The sequence below is a fragment of the Myotis nattereri genome (genome assembly GCF_964212035.1).
Source record: "Myotis nattereri genome assembly, chromosome: 20".
In the NCBI taxonomy this organism is placed as follows: domain Eukaryota; kingdom Metazoa; phylum Chordata; class Mammalia; order Chiroptera; family Vespertilionidae; genus Myotis; species Myotis nattereri.
In genome coordinates this window covers 14,354,668-14,381,429 of record NC_138096.1, presented here as the reverse complement: position 1 = coordinate 14,381,429, position 26,762 = coordinate 14,354,668, and the positions used below count along the sequence as shown (strand labels likewise).

Below are 26,762 nucleotides of genomic sequence, written 5' to 3'. Positions count from 1 at the left end.
TGGTTGTGCTGCATGTTTGTGCTGCAAGTGGAAAAGAGAGAGTTCCTTCTAGGAGATTTTTAGGCCCAGAAGCTGGGAAGCAGACTTACAATTTCTGAAATAAGAAGTGTTGTGAGCATCAGGCATGTCAGTGATGGGACTTCCAACTCTCGTTGGGAAAATAGAACATACTGGACGTTTGGTCTAGCTGTCTCTCCTCCACCAGGGCTAAATATTAGGTAGCCTGGCATTTCTTTCCATGTGGATGTAATCCATGAGGGGAGCCGTGGCATTTCTGAGCCAAGACTCAGAGAGAGAATGCCCTTCCCTTTAGCCCTCTCATCCCGAGTGTTGCAAAATTGGTGACTGGCTCACTGGTCTGTTCTCTTCAACCACACCAGCAGGTGGCTAGGATCCCGGATTAAGTGACCTTCTAATTTATCACCCACACTACATTTTCTGAAGAAAAAGGGGCACTATTAATCAGGACAACATAAATAAGACATTCCTGGGCAAACAGGACATTTGATCATTTTAGCTAACAACCCCGTTTCTATGTTATCTTAAAAAACACAGAGGTTTTATATTTTTTGTGATGTTAGCTCTCCTGATATGCCTGTGCTCACTATAGTAGCAGAAAATGCAGAAGGCTATCTGCTCTGTTTTGATTTTCCTGAACCATGTGTTTTGTTTTCTAATTTGGAGTGTATTTTCTTTTTATATGCAAAGTCACTGTCTATTATTGCATCCTGTTTAATCTGTAAAAGGCCATCTTATGAATTATTGAGTAAGTCGTAATGATTCTTTGTTCGGACTCCACCAGCCAGGTAATAATGGGGGCGGGGAATGAAAGGACAGAGGTGAAGCAGAAGCTCTCAGTGCCCAAGCCCGGTAACTGCATACGTGGTGAAGACTGAATCGTGGAGCACATTGCTTTCATTTCCGATTTTGAAGTGATATTTAGGCGGTTGAAGTTAATGTTGATAACTCCCAAACCAGTGCAAATGAAAGTTACATTTTATGTCTTGTATGCTCTCCCCACTCTTCTCTTAACAGAAGAAAGCTTGGCCAGACCACAAGCGGGAATGCAAATGCCTTAAAAGCTGCAAACCCAGATATCCCCCCGATTCCGTCCGACTTCTGGGCAGAGTTGTTGTCAAACTTGTGAGTAGAGAACTTGTGAAATATTCTTGGTTTTTAATTTAACAAAAGCACTCACATTTGCATATATTATTCTTTAAAAAAATACATTTTTATTGATTTGAGAAAGGGAGAGAAACATCGATTGGCTGCCTCCTGTACGCCCCTGTTTGGGATGGAGCCCGCAGCCAGGCCATGTGTCTTGACGGGGAATTGAACCTGGGGACCTCTTCCTGGTTGGGATGACAGGACACATGTATTATTCTTACTTAAGGCTGAATTTAAATCCATATGACAGTACTAGGTGGATTATTACAGGGCGTGTCTTAAGTCAACAGCTTGCTGTTTTCCTGTCAATCACAGCACCAGTGGTGGTAATGACGTGCACGGCCCCTCTTTGAAGGCCCTGGGTGTGATCTGGGATTGGTGACAGGAGGTCCTGTATTTGTCACATGAGATGTTAGTAGAATCTGTTATGTTGCCTTTATTACTTTTCTACTGTGAACTAATGCACAGAGTATGTATATAATTCTTGTTGTCTCTTCAACTGAGATTTTAGTTTTATGATAATTAATCTTACATGGAAGAGTACTTATTTTTTTTATTTACAGTCAAGATTCAGTGAAATTGTGTCTTCAGTTCTTTTCTTTGCTCTGCCAAAACAACTAGTGGATTCTGTGACATCCCCCTCTGGTGACACCTTCCAGATTTTTGGGGTCAGCCTTTAGCATGAGTATCTCTCAAGTTATTGCAAGCTCCAGCTCTGTTCTCTCCTGTTTTGTATGGACTTTTCTTGGCTATGAAATTTTATAGGGGTATTTAAGAATGTAAAAATATGATTATATACACAAAACTAATGCAATTTATATTTCAGTTACATCTTAATTTAAAAAAGGATTTGCAATTCCAAATGGGCATTGTCTTTGGACTAAATATGCAACATACATATTTACTACTATGTGTACATTGTGTTAAAACTTACAAATTTATTTCAAAGCATTAATAAATTTAGAGCAACTTTTATCATTATGCATTTCTTTAACCACTGGATATTAAAAGTTTAATTACTGTTATATTTGAATGTGAACTTTTTTCTACTTTATTAATATTAAACAGATTGACAACTACTTTTAGAGCAGAGATGGGTTGCTTCAGAATGACTGAAGGTCCTAGTTCTCAGTCACCACCCCTGATCTACTGAATCAAAACCTAAAAGGAAGCAATCCTATATAATAAAAGCCTAATATGCTAAGTGTCCATTCATCTGGTCGTCCATTCAACCAATCAAAGCATAATATGCTAATGATATGCTAATGCCGCACAACTGCTCACTATGATGTGCACTGACCACCATGGATCAGTTGACTGGTCGACCAGTCACTATGACATGCACTGACCACCAGGGGGCAGACAGGTAGGTTAGCTTGCTGCTGGGGTCTAGCCAATCGGGACTGAGCGAGACAGGCCGGACATGCCCTGGATCCCTCCCATGGTCCCTCCATGGCTGGCCATCCTCCTGCATCCCTCCCCAGCCCCGAACATGCACAGGTGGGGTCCTTCAGCCTGGACTGCACCCTCTCACAATCTGGGACCCCTCGGGATGTTGGAGAGCCGTTTTGGCCCTACAGCAGAACGACTGGTTGCTGTGACGCGCACAGCTCCAATGCAGGAGCTGCCCCCTGGTGTCAGTGCACTCCCACAGGGGGAGCACCACTCAGCCAGAAGCTGGGCTCATGGCCGGTGAGCACAGTGGTGGTGGCGGGAGCCTCTCTTGCTCTATGGTTGTGCTAAGGATGTCTGAATGACAGCTTAGGCGGGGAGCAGGCCTAAGCCGTCAGTCAGATATTCCCCAAGGGCTCCTGGACTACAAGAGGGTGCAGGTTAGGCTGAGGGGCGCCCCTCCCCCTGCCAAATGCCCAGATTTCATGCACCGGGCCTCTAGTTGTGAAATAGTTACTTTCCATAGAGTACTTTCTATCTCCAGGCCTTGTGGTAATCACTTTACCTGATATACCTCATTTTACACCCAAAACAGTCCTGTGAATCAGCTGCTGTTATTACTCTTATGTTCCAGATAAAAAAATTGATTCCTCTTGACTCAAGGTTAAGCATCTTATCCAAGGTTGTACAGTTTGTAATAAATTCTTATTTTTATTGATCCATCTTTGCTTTTTTTATGATAATTTGTAATAAAATTCTTACAGTGATACAAACTATATGGATAGAATGGGGAAAAAAATAAAAGTATGAAATCTTGTAAAGGAGTTTTATATTTGGAAATTAAGCTGGTGGTTAAGTCACAGCTTTTATTTTAAAGTTGTTACTGATTAAATAATTGAACTGTAAGAACGTGGTGAAGAGAAGGAATATTCTGGATAGGATTTTACTTTTTAAATAGACTTTCATTAAATGTCTAAAGATACTCAAACATATTTATTTATATATTGGAAAACTTGAAATTGTTTTGGTGTTTTCCGCCTTTACTTCATAGATGGAAGAAACCCCCTCTGAATCGGAGAAACTTTACTCATTTTATGATCTGGAATCAAGTAAGTGATTATCAGCATAAAAAAAATCCTGTCATTTATTTCCTGAGATGATGAATTGCTTTGTTTTTTTTGTCTCTCTGTTATGTGAGGGAAATCTAACAATAGCATATTTAATTTATTCTGGGTAGCTTTGGCCATACAGGACCTTGTAAAGTGCCAGGTTAGGCAGTGAGGGAATGTAACCCCTAGTCCAGTTGAAAAAATAATTTTTCTTCTGTTTCTCCCTCCCTTACTCTCTTCTTCCCACTCTTGCTTTCTTTTTGATGTCAGGAAACTGATGTGAACAGGGTGGGGTCCTGGTGTCCAGGGAACATTTAGGTTCACTGGTCGAAACACAGATGACTTAGGCTCTCTAACAGCATTGAGCATTGTTCTTCTCCTGATGGCCGAGCTACTTGGGAACAGTGAAAGGCTTTCCAGATCTGAATGTTAAGTAAATGTAGGGTTTGTTTTTCTTTCATATTGGCACAGACACTCTTCATTGAGGTTGCGAATGACTTCAACGCAAAAGTAGCCAGAGCTCATAGAGTAAATTGACCACACAGTTTAAGATTTGTGTTGGAAGTGAATTTGGTACAGATTTATGGTGATGGGATCCCACTTGCCAGTGATAATACATTATTATTTAAGCGTCACCAATCATTAGATAGATGCAGATCAAAATTACAGTGAGATAATCATCCCACCCCATTAGAATGGCAACTATAGGGGGAAAAAAAAGAGAAAACAAGTGTTGGCAAGGATGTAGAGGAATTGGAACGGTAGGAATGTAGGATGGTATGGCTGCTATGGCAAACAGTATGGAGGTGCCTCAAAAAATTAAAACTATAATGACCATATGTTCCTGGATTCTGGTTATACACTCAAAATAATTGAAAGCAAATATTTATTCATCTATATTTATAGCAGTATTAGTCACAATAGCTAAAACTTGGAAGCAACCAAATGTCTATCAACGAATGAATAGATAAGCAAAATGTGTTATGTATACACAATGGAATATTGTTCAGCCTTAAAAAGGAATTCTGACATATGCTACAACATGGATGAAGCTTGAGGATGTTATACTAAGTGAAATAGGTAATCTCGGAAAGACAAATACTGTATGATTCCACTTATATGAAGTACTTAGAGTACTCCAGATCATGAAGAAAGAAAGTAAAATGGTGGTTCGCAGGGGCCGTGGGAAGGGATGAATGGGAAGTTATTGTTTAATGGGTATAGAGTTTCAGTTTTACAAGGTGAAAAGTATTATGGAGATGGATAGTGGTGATTTTGCATAACAATGTGAGTGTATTTGATACTACTGAACTGTATAGTTAAAAATGGTTAAGATGGTAAATTTTATGTTATATATGTTTTCCCACAGTTTTGAAAAAGAAATAACTGGATTAACTGTTCTGTTGAACAAGTAATTTAAAGAAAATATGTAGACCTGACATGAGCAACAGAGTTATGCTCTAGTTCAACTGATGTATCTTTTCAAGTTTTAACAGAGAACTAATTAGTCATTTTTTTGATATGTTATTGCTAAGTAATTAACATCTCTTGGAATGAGTTTCACTATTAACATTAGCCTTGCTCACTAGCAGTGTTGTACACATTGCCTTAAGTGAAATGCTCTCGAACTTTATTAATTGAATTGTGCATTCTTAACCTTAACACTCCTTGATGATATACTTCAACTGATACTGGCTGTAGAACTTCCTTCTGTTTCAGTTGAAGTAGCACCATACCTTGTTTATTCAACTGAGAAATGATTTGAAGTTGAGATTTCTTTGGATGATCCATATTTTCTTGTTGATGTGCTTTCTGATGACAAATTTTACCACTCTGAACTTCAGCTGAACTTTTTATTTTTATTTTTTTAAAAATATATATACTTTTAAAATATATTTTATTTATTTTTCACAGGGAGGAGGAGAGAGAGGGATAGAGAGTTAGAAACATCAATGAGAGAGATACATCGATCAGCTGCCTCCTGCACACCCCCTACTGGGGATGTGCCCGCAACCCAGGTATATTCCCTTGACTGGAATCGAACCCGGGACCCTTCAGTCCACAGGCCGACGCTCTATCCACTGAGCCAAACCGGTTAGGGCTTCAGCTGAACTTTTTAGTTTTCACATTCTGTCCCCCTGCCCCTTGGGAGATGACCTTATTGTAAACTGTTTCATAGAAAAGTCTGCTTACATTCACTGATTTAATAAGTATTTATCATGTTTGAACATGTGTACAGGATGATGTAGAAAATGTGGTAACACATCTTTACTGATTTTGTTTCTAATATTTTTCATCTGTATGTGTATTTATTTTGCTTTGATAAGTGTTTGATCTTACAGTATAGATGAACGTTGGCAGAATTCAATTGCTAATGTATGTATTGTGATTTGTAGTTGGCAAAAAATAAAAAAGATATGTGTTTGCTCTCTGTCAGAATGGAATCTAGGGCAGGAAATACTAGTTAACAGTTATCTTTTAACACCTGAAAATTATCCATTAAAAGTTCACTGTGTGATTGTGCTATTTATTTTCTCTTTAAAAAAGATATTAACAAACTGACTGAAGATAAGAAAGAGGGCCTCAGGCAACTTGCAGTGACATTTCAACTTTATATCAGAGAAGAAATACAAGATGTTTCTCAACTGCCACCTTCCTTTGACATCTTCGAAGCCTTTGCAAAAGTAAGTGTGACGTTCCGTAATTTTGCTAATGCTGTACATCAGCCCTTCACTCTTTATATTGTTGTTGATCCGTGAAAATCCAGGACACTTCGTCTCTTATATCACTCTCCTACCTTAATGAGTAGAGAATGAAAGAATGTATTACTTATATTAAAAGGGGTATTTACTTTTAATGTTTTATTCAGTATTCTTATTAATGACGCAAGTATGTTCATTGTCAGCTCTCAAGACATACTCTGCCATTGCATTCATTTAGTTTTGTCATGGTGTTTCAGTAATACAGCCTGCTTTTAAATTAAATTTATTGGGGTGACAATGGTTAATAAGATTATATAGTTTTCGAGTGTACAATTCTATGATACATCATCTGTATATTGCATTGTGTGCCCATCACCTAAAGTCAGATCTTCTTCTGTCACCATATATTTAACCCCTTTACTCTTTACTACTCCCCTACCCCCCTTGCATCTGGTCCGCCATACTGTTGTCTGTGTCTTCTTTGACTTATGTCCCTTAGCATAATACCCTCCAAGTCCATTTATGTTGTTGCAGATGGCAAGATTTCATTTTTTTGGTTGACTAATATTCCATTGTATACATGCACCACTTCTTCTTCATCTGCACATTGACTGATGGGCACTTAGGTTGTTTCCTAGCTATTGTAAGTAAGGCTGCAGTGGACATATGGATGTGTATGTCTTTGGGAATTTGTGTTTTGGGTTTCTTCAGATAAATACCCAGAAGTGGAATTGCTGGGTCCTTCTTTGTCTCTTGATATAGTCTTTGTTTTAAAGTCTGGAGTAAGTACTGCTACCCCAGCCTTTTTGTTGGTTTGTTTCCATTTTCATGAAATATCTTTTCCCATCCCTTTACTTTCAGTCTATGTGTTCCTCTCTGAAGTGAGTCTCTTGTAGGCAGCATATGCAAAGGTCTCATTTTCTTATCCATTCAGCCACCTACGTATTTTGATTGGAGCATTTAATACATTTACATTTAAAGTGATTATTCATAGGTATGTGGTTATTGCCATTTTATTATATTTTTGATTTTTTAAAAATTTTCTTCTTGAAGAAGTCCCTTTAACATTTCTTGTAATACTGGTTTGGTGGTGACGAACTCCTTTAAGCTATGTCTTATCTGGGAGCACTGGAGGTTTAGATTGTAGGGGTTTGCTGTATAGATATATCCTCTCCACTTACGAATTTGTTGCCTGGCTGTAAAATTTAAGTAGCATGAGTCATAGGAGTGAGAACTTTTTCTAGAGGGTACCAAGGAGAACTTCATGTAGGAAGTAGAAGTGGATGCTGGAATTCCAGGAGAGAGGATGGTGCTGGGAAACAGTTATAGACAGTGGTCTAGAAAAGTGGCTGGGACTGCGGGGAGCTGAGAAAAAGATTGATCTCCTCTGCAGATCTGAAAGGTAGCTGCTACCTGTGGAGTACATAGCAGTTATTCTTAGAACTTTTGAATAAAAGATTGGTGTTTAAAAAGCTGGTTTTGCATTTTGGCAATAGAAAATTTGTGAGGGTAATAGTACCTCCAGAATTCCTGTAGGGAGGGTGCTGTGGGTGATCATCTGTTTGGATGGACAGACTGAAGTGATTTGCTTGAATGTTCATTTGCAGAGCAGTTTTTTATTTTTAGATTGTGTTACTTGAGGGGAGGGCGAGGTGTGCCTGGATGGAAATAAAGATATGAGGTAGGAGGAGCGTGATGGTTGCTGCTGACACGAATGAAGGTGGCCAAAGGGTGGCAGGTGCATTGCAGATGTTTGTTAGTGAGAGCACAGGAGACATGCAGTTACTTAGATGTTCATGAAAAATAGAGGCCAAATTCATGTGTGCAGCTCTGCTAGACTGTTAGGGAAGAGAACTGTGTGTCTCCATCTCTGCCATCCCCTCCTCCTTCTCATCCCATATTTCCCCCTCTACTTCTATTTCTAGCACAATTTCCTGATATATTTCAAAATGGGTTTATCTTGGCATGACAATTGCAGTGGTTCAGTCTATTGATTGAGTTCTAAACATTTACTACAAATATAGGAAATGTATATATGAATAATATAAACCTTAAAAATGGAGAAAGTAACAAAGAGGATACATTTGAATGGGGCACTGGGCCCCGCTCAGCACGGCCAAGGGTGAACCTGAATGGTGGGCAGTGAAGGATTAAAGAAGACAGACAAGAGAATCAAGCTGGGGCTAGGTGGGATGCTGCTCTCAGAAGGAGAGACAGTGCCACAGCCTGCAACCTGAGTCTTTATTTTATAGCCAGATCCCATGAGGCAAAGTAAGGGCATGGTCAAGATGTTTACAATATTCTCCCGGGTTTCGAATCTACTCAGTTACATGCATCTGAACTCTGTCAAGCTTTATTTCGGCAGCACTTGCCACACCTCCTGCAACCTATATCACTCAGCTACCTGGGACCACAAGTTTGGACCATAAGGTCAAGCTCACAACCATAGCCTTTGGCTATAAATGTGCTGGAAGGGCTTTGCCCTCCAAGCTGGGGCCTGCACGTGGCTTTGCCAGGAGAGGACTGTCCCCTCACGTTAGTCCAAGGCTTGAACCTGTCCAAACACTGTAGCCACTCTCCACAGGGCACTGAATAGTACTATGTGGTTAAATCGCTTTAAAGCTCAGGCAAGTAATTGAAATGCTCTCAACCTCAATCTCCCCATCTGTAAATGGGAACAATAATAAAATCAACTTCACAGATAAAAGTACTTAAAGTGTCTCGCGCTATTCCTCCTGCCCTCTACTGCCGGCTTTATTCATATTCTGCTGTAAGACTGCCGTGTCGTGTGTCTTCCGTGCTGTCGTCTAGAGCAGCGGTCGCCAACCTTTCGGACCTCATGGACCACCAGTGGTTGGTGACCGCTGATCTAGAGTGCCGCCTGCGACTGACTGGAAACCAGAACCTCCGTTGGTTGCTCAGTTTTGCCCAGTGCTGGCTTCTCTGGAGTGCTGAGAATGACGATCTTGTTTGAGAAGAAATTTTGCCAACAGGATATAGTACCTTTCCCTTAGTAACTGACTTGGTTTCAGCCCATAGCGATTGTGGGCAGAAATCATATACTGTGTCCTGCACTCATGACAGCTCCATGGTTTCAGAGTAGTTCCTTGGGATGTCATGTAGGAAATGGATGAACAAAGTGTTTCTAACACATGCATCTTAAAAGGATGGAGTTGAATATAAAAGTTATTCAGTTATCCTGCTATAATCCACTGAAATGGCATGGAATGCATAGTATTTCTCTATTCCATCCCTCAGAGTGTACACTGATAATTATTATATCGATAATTGGTAATGGTTATTTATAACTCAATGTCAGTAGGCCTAGATTTGAGTTTATTTTCTATGCACAGAATATAGGTTGTAGAAAAATGTACTTAATTATTTTTTTCTGAACTTATAACTTCCTTTTCTAAAAATGCCTTTGGTAGATCTTATCACAAAATGTAATAAGATCTGAAAAATAAAGCAGAAAATAAACCAGTTGCATAAAATGTTTCAAAAACAGACCGAAAATTGGAAGCAGCAAGAGTAAAAGTGACCTCCTCATCACAAAACATGTCATCGTTGGTGTTTCCAGAGCCCAGCAAAGTACCCGTTAACTTCATAAAGCGGCACAACTGCCACAGCATTTTCTGATTAGAAATTCCACATCTATTAGGGAAGGTGTTCCCTCCCTTTTCCTTTCAAACAAAATAAGAATTCTCCCGATAGCCTGTTATTTTTATTCTTTAGGGCACATATGTGACCTCCAGACTCTAATTTTTAATGCTACGAGTTGCAGCTAGTTTTGCAATATACACTGTGATTGTATAGCTTTGAAAGTGAGGATTTTAGAAGGTGTTTTATTTTGGTACTGTGATACTTAAATTTCACATTCAGTTTTATTAGTGGTAAATTCTTTTTTTTATTGGAGACTTTTTTTCACTAGAGTAACAATGGAGGATATATTAAATCAAGAATCTTGCTAATTTATAATATGAAAAGAAAGAGTAACAATATTTTTGATTGAGGTACATACTTGCATTTGAGTGGTATATGCCATTAGACATAGAGTGATAATAAATAATCTATATGATGTTTTGCCATAACCTCATAATTTTAGTGGAGCATATATATCAACATGGAGGAAAAATGACTAAATAACTGTTTTTGTCCTTTTTTATTTGCTGAAGGATGGGGTACCTCAGTAAAAAGCAAGAACAAGTTGTTCATGATATGTTCAGTTATTAATCTTAACATTTCAGTTCTGTTGGCTCTCTCATTCTGGATATGCTGGTGTTTTATTACTTACATGTTGTGGTAGGCTAATTTGTGGGAAGAATATTACCATCATTGTTTTGAAAGGTCAGGGGTGTGTGTATGTATTTGCCACTTGAGAGCTTCAGGGGTTTCATATAGGACCAAATTTTAGAGCTTTTTGTGGATCAGCTCAGTTGGGTTTCACCACTGTAGCATGCTATAAAGTAGTAAAGAAAGCAATCTTTTGAATTAATAAAGTGATGAATTACCTAATTACAAATTTGATGGGAAAAGGCAGTATGATAACTTTCACTGCATTACTAAGTGATTCCAGTGACTGATCAGATGTGCCTGGGTTCTATTAAGGAGAAATATGCCATTAAATATTTAGTGCTGAGAGCGAGCAGACACCCAGGACTGCTAACCTCCGGTCACCGGGAGCTGCATCTGTGTACGTGGAGGTGGCTGCTGCGGGAGCGTCTCTCTTGTCTGCTCTCAGCAGCTGCTAGAAGACTTAGTGATTTGGGTTGCACCTCTCTTCTGGTTTTACGTAAAGCAGGCAAACAGCCAAGATACTTAACTGCACACGGAACCCGGCATTCTAATTATGAAATGCTGATGCATTTATGATTTATATGTTTTTCCTTCATTACAGTAGATTGAAACTCTGAGTAGATTCAAGAGACAATTATTCTCACACATGGTCTTCTAAGTTATGTGACAATTGTAGGACACTTGGGCTTTCTAAACAAAACAAATCATGTGTTTTTAATGATGATGTTTATTTATCATGTTCTTCATTTCTTGCCTTTCAGTTAGTATTTCTCTTCATTTATGTGTAAATAACCTATAATGAGTTGGTGTATGTTTATCATATAGTTAAAGACCAGATGCTAGTTAACTCCTGAAGTTGGGAGGATAATTAGTAAATTCTTAATCAGCATTTTTATTTATTCCTGTGTTGGTCAAGGTTAATTACTTATATAAGGCTAATGCTTTGATTAAAACTACTGATGGATAAACGTGTTTGCTAAGCCTTGTTGCCTTATCTATTTGAGTGTGTAACTTGCCATTAATTCAGATGGAGGTGATGTTTTTAAATGACAACATGTCATTGTGAAAAGGTAGAGGTTACCTTCATTGCTTTGGCCTCCCCTTTAGTGGCAAAAGCGTCTACTCCAGTACTGCGTCTCCCTACTGGAATGTGACCTCCTCAGAGCCAGGAACGACAGTTTATTTTGAATTGCTAGCAATCTTCACTGTATGCAGTAGGTGCTTAATTGTTGACTGAATGAAGGAATGCATGAAAACTGTCTCTTTGCAGTTTTATGGGGTACACTTTATTAAATACTTTTGAAAATTAATACACTTCTGTAAGTATACAAGACTGTGTAAAAAGAAATCTTTATCATGATAAAATTGACGAAGTTTAGTAAGTTAGTTGATAGCTCAGAATCACAGAGGGTGTCATTTTTCTAAATTCTTTGGGAAATGATGGATGAGTATATTAATTGTTCCGAGGTAGCAAACCTTTTCTGTAAAAGTTCATATATAGTCAATATTTTAGGCTTTGTAGGCCAACAGGAAAAAGTCAGTTACTACTTCATCACGTGCTTTATAATGCACAGTGAATGAGAGGGCTGTTTATGGTCTCTGTGGCAACGTCTTAACCCTGCCATGATAGCCCAAAGCTCCCAAGGATAATATATAAGTGAATGGGTATGGCTGTGTTTCAATAAAACTTGGTTTATAGACACTGAACATTTATTTTTTAATATATAATTTTCACTTATGCTTAAATATCCTTCTTTTTATTTTTCTCCCAGGTATTTACAAATGTAAGAAAGCATTCTTAGCCTGTAGGCTGTGCAGAAAGAGGTGGTGGGTCAGATGTAGCTGATGGGCCGTTGTTTGCCAACCCTTAAATCATTGTTTGTAAGCCAGAGGCTTTTTTGTGTTCAGTAGGAAATAGAATATGCTATCACAGTAGTTCTCAACCTTCTGGCCCTTTAAATACAGTTCCTCATGTTGTGACCCAACCATAAAATTATTTTTGTTGCTACTTCATAACTGTAATGTTGCTACTGTTATGAATCATAATGTAAATATCTGATATGCAGGATGGTCTTGGGCGATCCCTGTGAAAGGGTTGTTCAACCACCAAAGGGGTCGCCACCCACAGGTTGAGAACCGCTGTCAGCTATCAGAAGATTTTCTAACTTAAAAAAAGGATAGGAAACATTTTATCCATTACCTTCTAACAAACCATTAGTTCTACAGTTTTATGTTGCCAATCACATTTATAATAAGCACACTATGTGCACAATAATTGTTTATTGAGTTTTCTTTTTTAATCCAAGAAAATTTAATTCAAGAACTTTAAAATGTTTTAATTCATTGATATAGTAAAAAACATATAGTGTTTCACTAAGGATTAGGAAGAAATAAAAAGAAGAAAATATATACTTTATTAATGTCATACATGATCAATTTTAGGTTTTAGTTTTTTTGTGTTTTTTTTTAACTACAGGTGTTAAATGTTATTTTGCCTTGAAATGAAATGTAATGATACAATTTTCTAGTAGAATTATTCTGGCTGTATAACTCAGGTTGAGAAAGTTTTTGCTTGATTTTCAGATCATTTTCTTAGATTATGGATATTGCCCTCAGACTTTACATTGTGGCTTGACTATTTCTGTTGTGAATGAGGACCTCTCATGAGACAAAAAAAATGTTTAAAGGCTATAATATTAATAGTAATAAAATATTGCGATTAGCTGCTTTGTTAAATTTTGTAATGGGCAGAGGGTGATTTTTTTGACAGCAGAAACTAGACATTGCTATTTGATGTGGAAAACAAGGAGATTTGGTATATTATAAAGGCAAGCAGGCGAGTTTGGAGATGGCTTCTGTAGGCCAGATAAAGAAAGGCGTGTCCTGATCAGAGAGAAAATAGCCTCTCTACTGTCAGCAAGACTCGGTTGTTATTGACATTTTTATTTTCACTGCTTAATGCTACGTGTTTAAAGAGATAATTTAGATAAGTGCTCGTTTATAAAGTTTGAAGAAGGAAGGGCAGAAAGCCTTGTCACATCAGCAAGTTGATTGTGGCTCCGTGTTTGGGAGGACTTTATCATCAGAATGGTTCAACGGTTTGTCAGGCTGCTCAGGCACAGCTTAGAGCTACCTGTCCTGGAAAGAATTTCATTCCGGGTTAAACTCCATGAGGAGAGGAGTTGTCGCCATGGTGTAAGGTAGGGCCAAATGATATAAAGCATAGCTTGAGTTTGTGGATTCCTGGTAGTTATAATATGGAAGTCTGTAATATATCTTTCCCCATCCTTTGTCCAAGTTCTGTTTATTCTTAAAGTTTCAACTCAAATCTTTGGGGAAATCCACCTAACCAGGATGACTTTTCCCTGTTGTAAAATCAGTAGTCACTGGTATTTTCTATGCCAATCATTTGGGAAGTGTGAATAGTCTCTATTAGTTATATGTCTTTATTTCCTTTGGTCCCACTTAGATTGGAAACTGAGGAGTCATGGTATCCAATTCCTTCCTTAAGCAGAGCAGAACCATATAATTTTAGGCTGAAAGATCACAGAAACGAATCCGTTCCCCACTCCTTCTCCTCTTCCCATGATGCTTCAGTTGTAGCTCAGAGACGGTTACGTAGTCACCTCGTGCCAAGAAAAATGCTAAAATTTAGGTCTTTTGAGCTCATTCTGATGCTCTTTCTGTTAGTTGATCCCTAAGTGTTCAAGAACTAACTTCTAAGTTGAAGTAAAAATGTGATAAGCAAACAGAACTTAATATTACAAACAACTGTTGGCACTATCTATTCCGTATATGCTTTTCCAGCTTTATTGAGATGTGATTGACACATAATATTGTGTAAGTTTAAGGTATAAAATATGTTGATTTGATATATATTGCAAAAGGATTCTAACCGTAGGGTTAGCTAACATCTTCATCCCATCACATAACATTTCTTTTTGTGTGTAAATGGTGAGAACATTTAAGATCTAGCAACTTTTAAATACATAGTACACTATCCATTAGCTCTAATCACCATGCTGTCTAATACATTCCCAGAAATTATCATCTGGAAGAATGTACCCTTGGACCAGTATCTCCTCATTTCCCACACCGTCTTCTATTTCTTATATAGTAGGTTAACCGTATAAAGCCAGAAAATTAAGAATAAGTTACTTAATAATATAGAATAAAAGTAATACTATAAGAATAATAAGAATAAGAGTAATACTATAGAATTACTCTTATCAGCATTTGAAACTAGATTAGGTTGTCTCTGTAATGATGAGTTTTAATCTCAGAGATGCCGTATGGCTGTGTTTAATGATTGTGTACATCCTCCCATCAGATAACTCAGCTACAAACAGGACTGTGGTATTATATACTTGGCAGATGTGGTTTCATCTCCTACTCCTTCTACTGCTCCCATTCTCAGCCAGGAAGTCAGTGGTATTAACCCTGGCATTTGTCTTACATCAGTCAGTCAAGGGACAATTCAGGGATTTATCACAAGGTTCCTAGTACTACACTACCCCGATTTTATTTAATTTTTTACTCACAAAATACTGTAACAAATATAACATTTATTTCCTACAATAGCCCTTTGAATTATTATTATTTTCTTCTGCAGATGAAGAGATGCTGAAGGTCACACAGTTTTTAAATAAGGAGCCAGAGCTTCAACTTGGCTCTCCTGATTTCAGATCCGCCCTCCCCCCCCCCCCCCCCACCTCCGAACTGCATTCTGTGTTATGCTAGTTTTGTAGTGGAGCTCTAAGTATGAGCTATTATAAGCCTCTGGAGCAAAATTCAGAGTATGATAAATGAGAATATTTGATAAGATTTCTATCACTAATACGAAAGTATTGGTATAGGCAAAGCTTTACATTACTTAATTAGGATTCCTGTTACCTTTCATACAGGTGGTGTGTCATGGTTTACACACCTCTCTCCTGCATTTATTTAAATCTAAAACGCTGGTAGGGTGGGTAGAGGAGGGTAGGTTTTTCATATCAAATAAATCTGAACTGATGCTGCCACAATTCTGTGTGAAAATAATGACACTTGAAATGGAATTTGAATGGAGCCTGCTGCTTTTTAAAATCTGGATTCCATAACCTTGAAGTACTGAATATTAAGTCATTATTTATTCAAGAGCCTTCAGTTTGGGCCTGTCTTGTTTTCCAGCTATTGTTGGATCTGTTTTTCCCCCTATGATTCTATAAATATTGCATTTACAGATCAAGACATTTTATAATGGAATAGAATGTATATGCAATATAGAAGAAAATCCTTTATAGGTATTTATTTGACCTTAAGTTGTATACCTGCTGTTAATGGCATAGGCAGATAATTTAGAAACATGTTGTTAAGTAGCAGAAAAGTATTGGAACTTTGTGTGACTGAACTCGGCAATTGTGGGCCCTATTTCAAGTTTTAGCTAGTATTTAGTTTTAGTTTTGATACTTATATGAAGCATTTATCAAGGCGATGTTAATGCAGAGTTGCTCCATTAGGACCAGTTGAATTAGGATCCGGATTAGAATATTCTTTGTTGTTGTTTTTTTCTTCGCTTCCATTTACCATCTTTTTATTTAATTTTTTTTCTTTATTGATTAAGGTATAATATATGTGTCCTTATCCCCCCACTACCTCCCCGCCCCCTCCACCCCCCCCAACTCATGCCCTCACTCCCCTGGTGTCTGTGTCCATTGGTTAGGCTTATATACATGCATACAAGTCCTTTGGTTGATCTTTCCCCTCTTACCCCTTCCCTCCCCTACCTTTCCTCTGAGGTTTGACAGTCTGATCGAAGCTTCACTGTCTCTGGATCTGTTTTTGTTCATCAGTTTATGTTGTTCATTATATTCCACAAATGAGTGAGATCATGTGATATTTATCTTTCTCTGACTGGCTTATTTTGCTTAGCATAATGCTCTACAGTTCCATCCATGCTGATGCAAATGGTAAGAATTCCTTCTTTTTTACTGCAGCGTAGTATTCCATTGTGTAGAGGTACCACAGTTTTTTAATCCACTCATCTGCTGATGGGCACTTAGGCTGTTTCCAAATCTTAGCTATGAACATATGGGTGCATATATCCTTTCTGATTGGTGTTTCTGGTTTCTTGGGATATATTCCTAGAAGTGGGATCACTGGGTCAAATGGGAGTTCCATTTGTAGTTTTTTGAGGAAACTCCATATTGTTCTCCACAGTGGCTGCACTGGTCTGCATTCCCACCAGCAGTGCACTAGGGTTCCTTTTTCTCCGCATCTTTGCCAGCACTTGTCGTTTGTTGATTTGTTGATGATAGCCAGCCTGACAGGTGTGAGATGGTACCTCATTGTCGTTTTGATTTGCATCTCTCAGATGATTAGTGACTTTCAGCATCTATATAATAAAAGCCTAAGCGACCATTATGGTGGAACGACCAGAAAGACCGGTCGCTATGATGTGCACTGACCACCAGGGGGCAGACGCTCAACACAGGAGCTGCCCCCTGGTGGTCAGTGTGCTCCCTCAGGGGGAGCACTATTCAGCCAGAAGTCAGGTTCACGGCTGGCGAGTACAGCGGCGGTGGCGGGAGCCTCTCCCGCCTCCGTGGCAGCGCTAAGGAGCAGCAAACCGAGTGGTAAGGAGTAGCGAGCAGGCAGTCAGTAAGGAGCAGGAGGTCCCAGACTGCGAGAGGGCACAGGCTGGGCTGAGGGACCACCCCCCTCCAGTGCATGAATTTTGTGCGCTGGGCCTCTAGTGTTTTCATATGTCTCTTGGCCTTCCTTATGTCCTCTTTCAAAAAGTATCTATTTAGGTCCATTGCCCACTTTTTGATTGGGTTATCTTCCTTTTGTTAAGTTGTATGAGTTCCCTGTAAATGTTGGAGATTAAACCCTTATCAGTGACAACATTGGCGAATGAATATTCATTATAGCACTTCCTTTCCTACCCTCCATACCCCCATGGGGGCAGGATTTTGTTGAAATAACAGAGCTAACACAGCATCTGTGGCGTCCCCTGTGACTTGCTGGTTGATGTCCTGGGACCTGTTTTGTCCTTCACAGCCTTCCAGAGGCTCATGGTGTTTCTGGGTTATAGCAGAAGTGGGTACGATGTTGTTTTGAGGCCTCAGAAATCTTCTGTAATCGTGGGTGACTGTGTTTTCTTGTGTTCCCCTTGTCCAAGCTTCCATAGGACAGTACCTATTTCAACCTCAAATAGACAGATGTTAAGGTATCCAGCCTTTAGAAATCTTTTAATTGGCTCTGTGACGTGACCTGCCCCTGATTCTCGTCCTGCCTTTCTTACCATTTTGTTTAACAGTGGTCATTCACTGGTTCTTTTTTCTGAACCTGTTGAATGACAGTATCCTACTGCTGTGGCTTGACTTGCCTGCCTGTTTGCTGACAGTACTCACAGCTTCATTTCCAGCCTTGCTCTCTCTTCTCTTCTCTAACCCCATATTTTCTACTCACTAATAAAAATCGTCATTGGCAGATTCATCGTGAGCAGTACTCAGACTCTACCTTCTCCTCAGTAAGGCATGCTGCTTCTCCGCTTTTTCTCTTTTCTGTTGGCATCCCAGTCTCCTGACTCAGCCACACAGAGCCTCAGGGTCTCTGATTCTTCCCTCTCGCCTCCCTTCCCTGCCCTGCTTATGCTGTTTTGGAAATATCGCTTAATTCTGTTATTTTCTCTTTATATCTTTTGCCACTGACCTGATTCAGGTCCTTTTAATTTTGCCTAATCTCATTGCCTCTCACTCTTTCCTTGGACTTTAACCCATTTTTATATGCTGCCACCAGAGATATCAATATTTAAAAAAGCAGATCTGATCATTTGAATCTCCTGCGCAAAATGACTTGATTCCTACTACCTATTGTTTAAAATCAAGGCTTTAAAATATGACATTTGAGGACCGGCAGGCTCATCCCTGAGACCCCCCTGCAGCTGGGTGATGGCGTGGGTGGACTGAGTACCCAGAGGGTGTAATCGTCTCGCCAGCACCCAGTTGCAGGGTTTCAGTGACTCTGTGCTTTTACTCCTTTGCATTGTTGCATTGTCACTTCTATTATGCTTTCACTCCTTCACATTATTCCATTGTCAATGTGTTTCTTCAGACTTCCAAATCTTGAAGCATTGTTGCTATGATAGTAGTACTAAATGTAGGCAGGGCAAGTCCCTTCACTGGGTAGGGAATTCTTTTGACAGGGTAAGGAATTTTTTAGCCAATTTGTAAAGCTACCCATGTATTTGAGAACACACAAGGAGAATTACAGATTAGCAAGACCTGTTTATGGTGCGAGCGCGCGCACTTGCGCGCGCGTGTGTGTGTGTGTGTGTAAACGTGTGTAAATGTGTGTAAATGTGTGAGCAAGGAGGTGGAAATCATCGTGTGCCTTTGGCTCATCCGAACGTGATGTGCTTCTGTGTATGTCATCTGATTTGGCAGAGGAAGTTGAGCTTCGAGTAATAATCATCAGCAGTAATTGAGTGGGCTTCTGCTTTATCAGTAGTGCTGGGTTTGAGAATCAAACAATTACAAGGATGTGATCAGATTTTGGAAATCCATTCCGGGAAGATAGCCACGTCTGTTTGCTAATGGTTGTCAGGCAGCCGTCTAGCCTTCCTTCAGAACAGTGATGATTGCTACAAAGATACTTCCTTTGTGCTGACAGTGTTTTCCTCCTATCAGTGAGGTTTGGATGATCTTGGTCACTTCTTACCTCCTCAGAGTCAGCAGAAAGAAGCCTGCACATCCCCTGCGTTTTGTGGAAGTAAGGCATTGTGCTCTATAGTTAGAAATTATCTTCAGTTTATTGGAGTAGAAGTATTTCCACATGACAAAAAATGTTTAGACTTTGATGATTTTGGTATTTACAAGTTCTTTTGAAAACGACTTCATGTTTTCAGTTATCCCATATAATAAAAGTCTCATATGCTAAGTGTCAGGTCATCCGGTGGCCATTCAACTAATCAAAGTGTAATATGCTAATGATATGCTAAGGCTGCTCAACCGCTCGCTATGATGTGCACTGACCACCAGGGGGCTGAAATTCCAACGGGTAGGTTAGCTTGCTGCTGGGGTCCGGCCAATTGGGACTGAGCGAGCCGGGCAGGACACGTCCTGGAGCCCTCCTGAGGTCCCTCCTCGGCTGGCCAACCTTCCTCATCCCTCCCTGTCCCCTGTCATGCACCAGTGGGGGGTCCCTCAGCCTGACCTGCATCCTCTCACAATCCAGGACCCCTCAGGAGATGTCGGAGAGCTGGTTTTGGCCCGATCCTGCAGGCCAGGCCGAGGGACCCCCACTGGTGCACGAATTTGTGCAGTGGGCCTTTAGTACTATCTAATGTCTCAGGGAGTGAGCATTCACACATTTAGTCTCAGTTATCAGCCTTAGTTGAGTAGGATTTCAAGTGCCCTAAAGCCCAGTCATTTGTCACTTCCCAAAAGGCCACGATTCCTTCCCCGATTCCAACCTTGGCAAACACAGTTCCTTCCAGCATTCCTGGCAAATTCTGTTTAATTTTCAAGATTCACTTCAAATGCCGCCTTTTCTAGGAAGCCTTTCTCAGCTCCCTTAGACATGTCCCGTTGTGGCAGGAATGAGGGGAGAGGCATAAACCTTATGCAGATAAAACTGTGGGATTGGGCGCATCTATTATTTTGTCCCTCCAGCCAGGTGCTGGTGTCCTGAGCGGCCAGTTTGTCACCGAAGGGAGCGGCCCAGGGCTCCAGCCCATCAGACTCGAACACCTGCCGGGGATGATTGGCAGCACCTCGCTCAGGCACTTTGGAAATCTTTCCTCCCAGTCCATCATGTCGTTCTCTCTTTTTAGGTAGCTTAGGCTCTGATCATCCTGCTCCTCTGTGAAGAATGAAAGGACTCGTGGTTGTTGAACAAGCAGATCTGAAAAGCTGCCAAGTTACTAATTACTGCTAATGATCTTTATGGCAAAATAATGACATAGGGATTAAATGATGTTTTGTACGGTATACTTTTTCCTAAAAGTCTTGCTAGTGATTTAATTTCTATAAGTAATAGATCAGGCATGTGAGCTAGGAACATGTGGCGATGAGCAGGGTCCAATCATGAATCTTTTTCTGGGGAAGATTCATTTTGGACGCTCAGTGCTCTGCTTTAAAACCTGGATTTCCACATGTTGTGTCCCATTTATGATGGGTTAAGCTGCACCCCTCCCCCCTTTTGCAGGAACAGTCATTTCTTTAATACACTTCCCTGAATTCTTGGGGCCCGTTTCTAGAATGGGGTGGGATCCTCTTTGCTACATTGTAATTCACAGGAAGAGTGCTAGGGTATTGGCTTTTTAAAGCCTTTTGGCCATGAAGCCACTATGGCTTCCTCTTTTCCAAAACCTAGTTAGGAACCCTGGGACCATTTCTACTTGAAATATCTAGTCCACAGTCCAGCTTGGTCTTTTCTAAGGAAAATTTCAAAGCCCAGTAATGTCAGCGGGTTTTCAGATTGACCGCAGCAGACACAGATCATGAGAAACAAAATAGAGGGCTGGAAATTTCTCCCTGGCAAGGTGAGGAGATAAGGATAGTGTTCACACTGCTATTTATCTCCAGGAAGGCATTCGGTTCAGTTCTGCCGTATTTGACCTATTGGAGTTTGGGCTGATTTCTTTTCTTCTGTGATAAACTGGCCAGTTCACTGTACTGATGCCTGAGTTGAGCAGTATGATCCAGGTGCTTGTGCTTATGTTTTTATCTGCATTTATTTTATACTTTGTCTTCCCATTCATGTTATAACGTGACAACATGTTTCGATGAGTACATTGTTTTACTAGAATTTGAGCTTATCCAGTGAAATGGGAAGCCCAGATGTAGAGTTTAGTCAATATACTGTTCACATTAAGTAGTTTTGAACAATTTATAAATACTTACTGATTTTAGAAACAACTTGGATATTCTATTGATTCTATTAGCTAGTTAATGCCTTAAAAAACCTTTTGGTGCAACCAAGCTTTTACATCTTAGACACATAAGTATTTCACATTTTTCTAGATCAGTAATGGTTTGGGTGCTTATTTTTCTGTTGCTTTTTAGAATGTTGACATATCCTCCTCATTCTTATTTTCCAGTGGCAGCAGAATTCCAAGTATAAGAAAGTGTGATTAATTCTCTCACATTGAAGTCATTTAATCGTCCTTTGCCTAACAGCTGCTTTCTGTTCAGTGCATTGAACATGAGATTCTAGAGTGCCTTTGTGCTATCATAAATTTTAAACGTGAACCATTCTTCCTTATAAGTATCAGACGCTGTTGCTGTTTTGAATATGTCAGTTTTGGTGGGCAGTTTCTCTCCACATTGCTATTGTATAGGCCAGGGGGGCATTCTCTCCTCACCCCTGCACACTGGGTGTCACTGTGATATTTAGTATTATGTATTAGCCAGGGGGGCATTCTCTCCCCAGCCCTGCATGCTGGGTGTCCCTGTGATATTTAGTGTTATGTATTGGCAATAAAGAATGGGCAGGGGTTGGTTTGAGTTGTCATCCTTAAGACCCCTTTATTCCAGAGCCGACCGGAGAAGTGGGGAATAGGGTCAAACAAGCAGTGGGACTCTTACTTAGATATTTCAGGTCAGAAACAACCAGCTTCGTAAACTTCCGCTGCACAGATGTGTATTGACCGTCCACAGCACTATGTGGGAAAAGGATATTTTCTGCCCTGTCTGGTAGGAGACATAAAACAAATATAAATAACTTAAATATAATTATATCGAATGTTCCTTGAAAGCACCACCGTGCCCTATTCTTTTCTTTCTTTTTTAAAATTGTGCACGCCAAACGCAATGCATCGTAGGTGCTCAGAATATTCTACAGCAGAGTCTGATAGCTACGGTGAACAGTCTTGTGATGGAGGTTTGTGTGGGGACGTCATTTGATGAGGGCCTTTAGGGAAAGGCATTCTTGGTGGAAAGTCAGTGCTCATTTCCTAGAATTTAGGAGTCACTCTTCCAAATAGGCCACTGGGGACCCCAGAATTAAGAATTAGGTTCCAATGACACTGGATGCCAAAAGAGGAAGCAATCCAAGGATTTTGTTGTTCCTGGTTTATGGTTAATGAATGTGACCATTTCTTGGTAGGAGCAATTGATTTGATGAGGTGAACATACAATATACAGATGATGTATTACAGAATTATACACCTGAAACCTATATAATGTTATTAACCAGTATCACCCCAATAAATTCAATAAAAAACCCACAATGGGGGAAAAAAAAGATTTTCCTTGACTCCAATGCCTGAGGCTGATCCAGTGAGTCTCACTTCCTTATCGAGGCCTCCACATGCTATTTGCTCTTCCTGATCCTGGTGGCAACCCTCACGAGAACATTTCAAGTGGGGAGTTCAGCACTAGGCTTTCATTTGTTTATTGTGCTTTTTGTTTTCTATTTTTCACAATAAACTGAGGCGGATCTGTAAAAAGACATGTAGAGAAACAGTAGGAGCTGTGGTCTCAGGTTGTTTGGGTTCCATGAAGGAAGAGTTTCAGAAAGGATATGGCCAACACATAAAAGTTCGGAGACGTTAAAGCACGTCACATGCTTATTTAAAGCCTTTAATATTTAAAGATGTCTAGCAGTGAATTTTAGCAACTAGAAATTCACTGGCGCCATTTTTATTTTTCCTGTGGCCTGAAAGTATGCAGACCCCCCCCCCCCCCCCAACACACACACACTTTAGAATGGAAGCTGAGTGATTAGGCTTTTGGTATTTTTACCAAAATGATGTTGTTTCTCAGAATGAATTGCTTCTAATGAAAAGCTGAGCTATTCTTTTTCATTCTTAGGGAATAAAATCACCCCCGCCCCGCCATATTTGAACTCAGAAGTCCTTCTGTCTGATTTGGTGTTGGTGCGTTGGTCTGAGCGTCAGCCAGTACAATTTGCAGTATTTCATGTGGGGCTACCCAGTCTCAGTGATTTAGGATTTGGCAAAGTTGGTGACTGTGTGGTGTTGTATAATGAAAACAGTAGGAATGAGGAAGATGAGTCCAAATGGTCCCATCTGAGCAATCATTTGCTTTAGTTAATCCTTTGTACAGCATAGTTTTACAATATTAACATTAAAAGTGGTGTGCACATTTAATATTGGAATTACTTTATACCTTAGTAAATGGAAGTGTCGGTTTATTTTTATGTTATGTTGTGTGATCTCTTAAGCATTGTGCTAAGGCACTCACTCAGTGGATTATCCAATGAAAAGCTCTGCCTGGTAGTGGCTCAGTCAGGCTGTGAGTCACTCACCAGCAGGCGGGTGTAGGAGATGGAAACCAGCGTCTGCTGTTTTCAATAGAGAGCTGTTTGAATGACCGTAAACGTTTATATTGGTGTATAGGGAATATAGTTTATTCATGAGCATTAAAACAGTAAAATGTATCTGTCTCAACTTAAGTTTTTAAAAAATATTTTGAAAAATAATGGCACAGGTCAAGTAAAGCTTGAAGATACATTTTGTTTACGTAATGCAGAAATTTGTGTAAACCTTCAGTTTGCTCTGGAATGCAGGCAGGAGCAGAAATGTATTTGCAGTGCCACCGAGTGGGTTCCCCAGGTCAGTGGTTTGAGTACCTGCTCGCCTTCCCACTCTAGCTCTTTACCAGCTTGCAGGGAATGAGAACTGTAGTAATTTGGTTTGTCATGGCTGAATGCTGCCGTTGGGTAGCAGGAGCATTTTAACGAAGAGAGTTGGGCTGTTAGATTCCATACTCATTCATTAAGAGAAGAGAATGAAGATGTTTCTTGACTTATGATGGGGCTACGTCCTGATAAACCCATCGTAAGTTGAAAATATGGGAAGTCTTCAGTACATTCAATACACCTGACCTACTGAACTTTAGTCCAGCCTACCTTAAATGTGCTCAGGAAACCTACATTAGCCTACAGTTGGGCAAAATCATCTTGCTTCCCAGGAAAAGATCAAAATTCAAAATGTGCTTTCTACTGAATGCTTATCAATTTCCCACCATTGGAGAGTCAAAATAATTAAAAGTTGAGCATTGTAAGTTGGGGGGGAAAATCATAGGACACACTAATTTTGTTTACCTTTTAAAGAAAGAGACCTTAAAATATTTTTTGATGCCTCATATTAGATTTTTTAATTAAAAATTCTGTGGTAATTAATAAAAAGTCAAACTTCAGTTAGGATTTTCTTTTTAAATATGGCTATGGAAGCTTATCTATTATTTTAAATTATCTTCTTCAAATAGCTTTATTTTCTTTATCCTCCTCCTTAATTTTAATTTCTTAACATATTTATGAGAAAGTAGCCCTATCTGCATATTATAAAATGGAAGCATTCTGATTTGACCATGAACATTTTTTCCAATGTAATAAAACTGTGAAATTACTACGGCCCACAATATTTTATGTTAAAAGTACAGTTTGTGTTCCATTGAAGATAACAGGAAGCCCTTATGCTGAGACTTGGGCTGAAATGAAGTTTTCTATGATCCCATTGATATGTTGTTTGAGTTTAACATTTTTCTTGAGGCATTTTTGTATCTTGTAAGATTTTAGAGTCGAATCTGAAACAGAATCCTTCATCATTGTTTCACTAAATGAAGTTGTGCTCTGTAGAACATGAGCTCTGAACCCATTTGGACTCAGCAGTTATTGTGAGATGTAAGAGACCTTCTCACATGAGCTTGAGGCAACCTCAGGAAAAGAGAGCTATGCTAGGCATCGTTATCTCTGTAAAGTTACACATGTCCCTTACCCCAAAGAACTGTATCCCACCTTACCCACATCGTATGTGCCTGTTGTAGGAATTCAGGCTCAGGCAGCTGCTTTCCAGTAGTTCTGGATGAGCTATAATAAGGCTGCTCTGAGTGCTGGAGCCAGGAAAATAAAAAATTCCAACTAAGGTGAAAGTGTCATATCTCATTGGTAGTTTTTATTTATTTATTTTATTATTATTTTTCTCTATTGATTAAGGTATTACATATGTGTCCTTATCCCCCCATTGCTGCCTTCCCCCTAATGCCCTCACCCCCTTGATGTCTGTGTCCATCGGTTATATGCATGCATAAAAGGCCTTTGGTTGATCTCTCTCCCTTACCCCCACCCTCCCCTACCTTCCCTCTGAGGTTTGAGTGTCTGATCGATGCTCCTCTGTCTCTGGATCTGTTTTTGTTCATCAGTTTATGTTGTTCATTATACTACCTCAAGTCATAGAGGTATATCACAAGGCTATTCACCGATAATTTCAGATATACATTTATTAATTTGTAGCCGATGGCTAAAAGCAGCAGAGGCATTGGCAGAAAATTAAATGTAGCTTATTGTCACAGAGTTCTAGTGACCATGCTCTAAAGCAGCGGTTCTCAACCTTCTGGCCCTTTAAATACAGTTCCTCATGTTGTGATCCAACCTTAAAATTATTTTCGTTGCTACTTCATCACTGTAATGTTTCTGCTGTGATGAATCGTCATGTAAACATCTGATATGCAGGATGGTCTTAGGCGACCCCTGTGAAGGGGTCTTTCGACTCCCAAAGGGGTTGCGACCCACAGGTTGAGAACCGCTGCTCTAAAGTAATATAGGTTTCCCCTACTTTCCCAAAGTTTGCGTTACACTACTTTGCTTTTATGAAAGACCAACATTAGTACCTGTTTTCACTTACTGAAGGAAATTCAAAGAGGATTTTCGCTTTTATGGAAACAAAGGCAAAAAGCAAAAATAGTCATCAGCATTCATTTTGCAGCGAGAATGTCCCGCCAAACTCCTTCCGCAGGAACTGCACCCTGCATCTCAGCATCAAGCTGCCGTAACTGTGAGCACCTGTGCGTTATCTCCCATTAGCAAGATGCGTCCTAAGGTATCCCTAAGAGAGCTCGTAAGGTTGTTGTGCTTAGCGTAAAACTGGACGTAATTAAGTGTTTTGATCATGCTGAATGAAATAAAGACCTTGTGCATGCATTGAATGTTGGGTCTGAGAACACTCAAAAAAATTCCCATATAAATGAGTGGAAATTGCTTTTTCGCTTTATGTCATTTCAGCTTATGAAAGTTTTCCTAGGGACGCTCTGTTTTTGGCTGGCGGGGTAAACCTGTGTTTTCAGGAGAGACTGACGGATGTGGTTGA

General features: G+C 39.8%; 1 protein-coding gene across 5 annotated transcripts in view; it reads left to right on the top strand.

The window, feature by feature from the left end:
* SMYD3 (SET and MYND domain containing 3) overlaps positions 1 to 26,762 on the top strand; it is a 522,432-nt gene that overhangs the window by 137,140 nt on the left and 358,530 nt on the right. For 2 of the 5 annotated variants that reach the window (XM_081114436.1, XM_081114437.1), the window contains 3 exons: positions 1,036 to 1,143; positions 3,611 to 3,668; positions 6,216 to 6,352. The exons of 1 other annotated variant lie outside the window; for it this stretch is intronic. In XM_081114436.1, the coding sequence (XP_080970562.1) occupies positions 1,036 to 1,143; positions 3,611 to 3,668; positions 6,216 to 6,352 (303 nt within the window). The remainder of the gene's footprint in view (positions 1 to 1,035; positions 1,144 to 3,610; positions 3,669 to 6,215; positions 6,353 to 26,762) is intronic. 2 more of the 5 variants (XM_081114438.1, XM_081114439.1) reach the window with 1 other exon arrangement.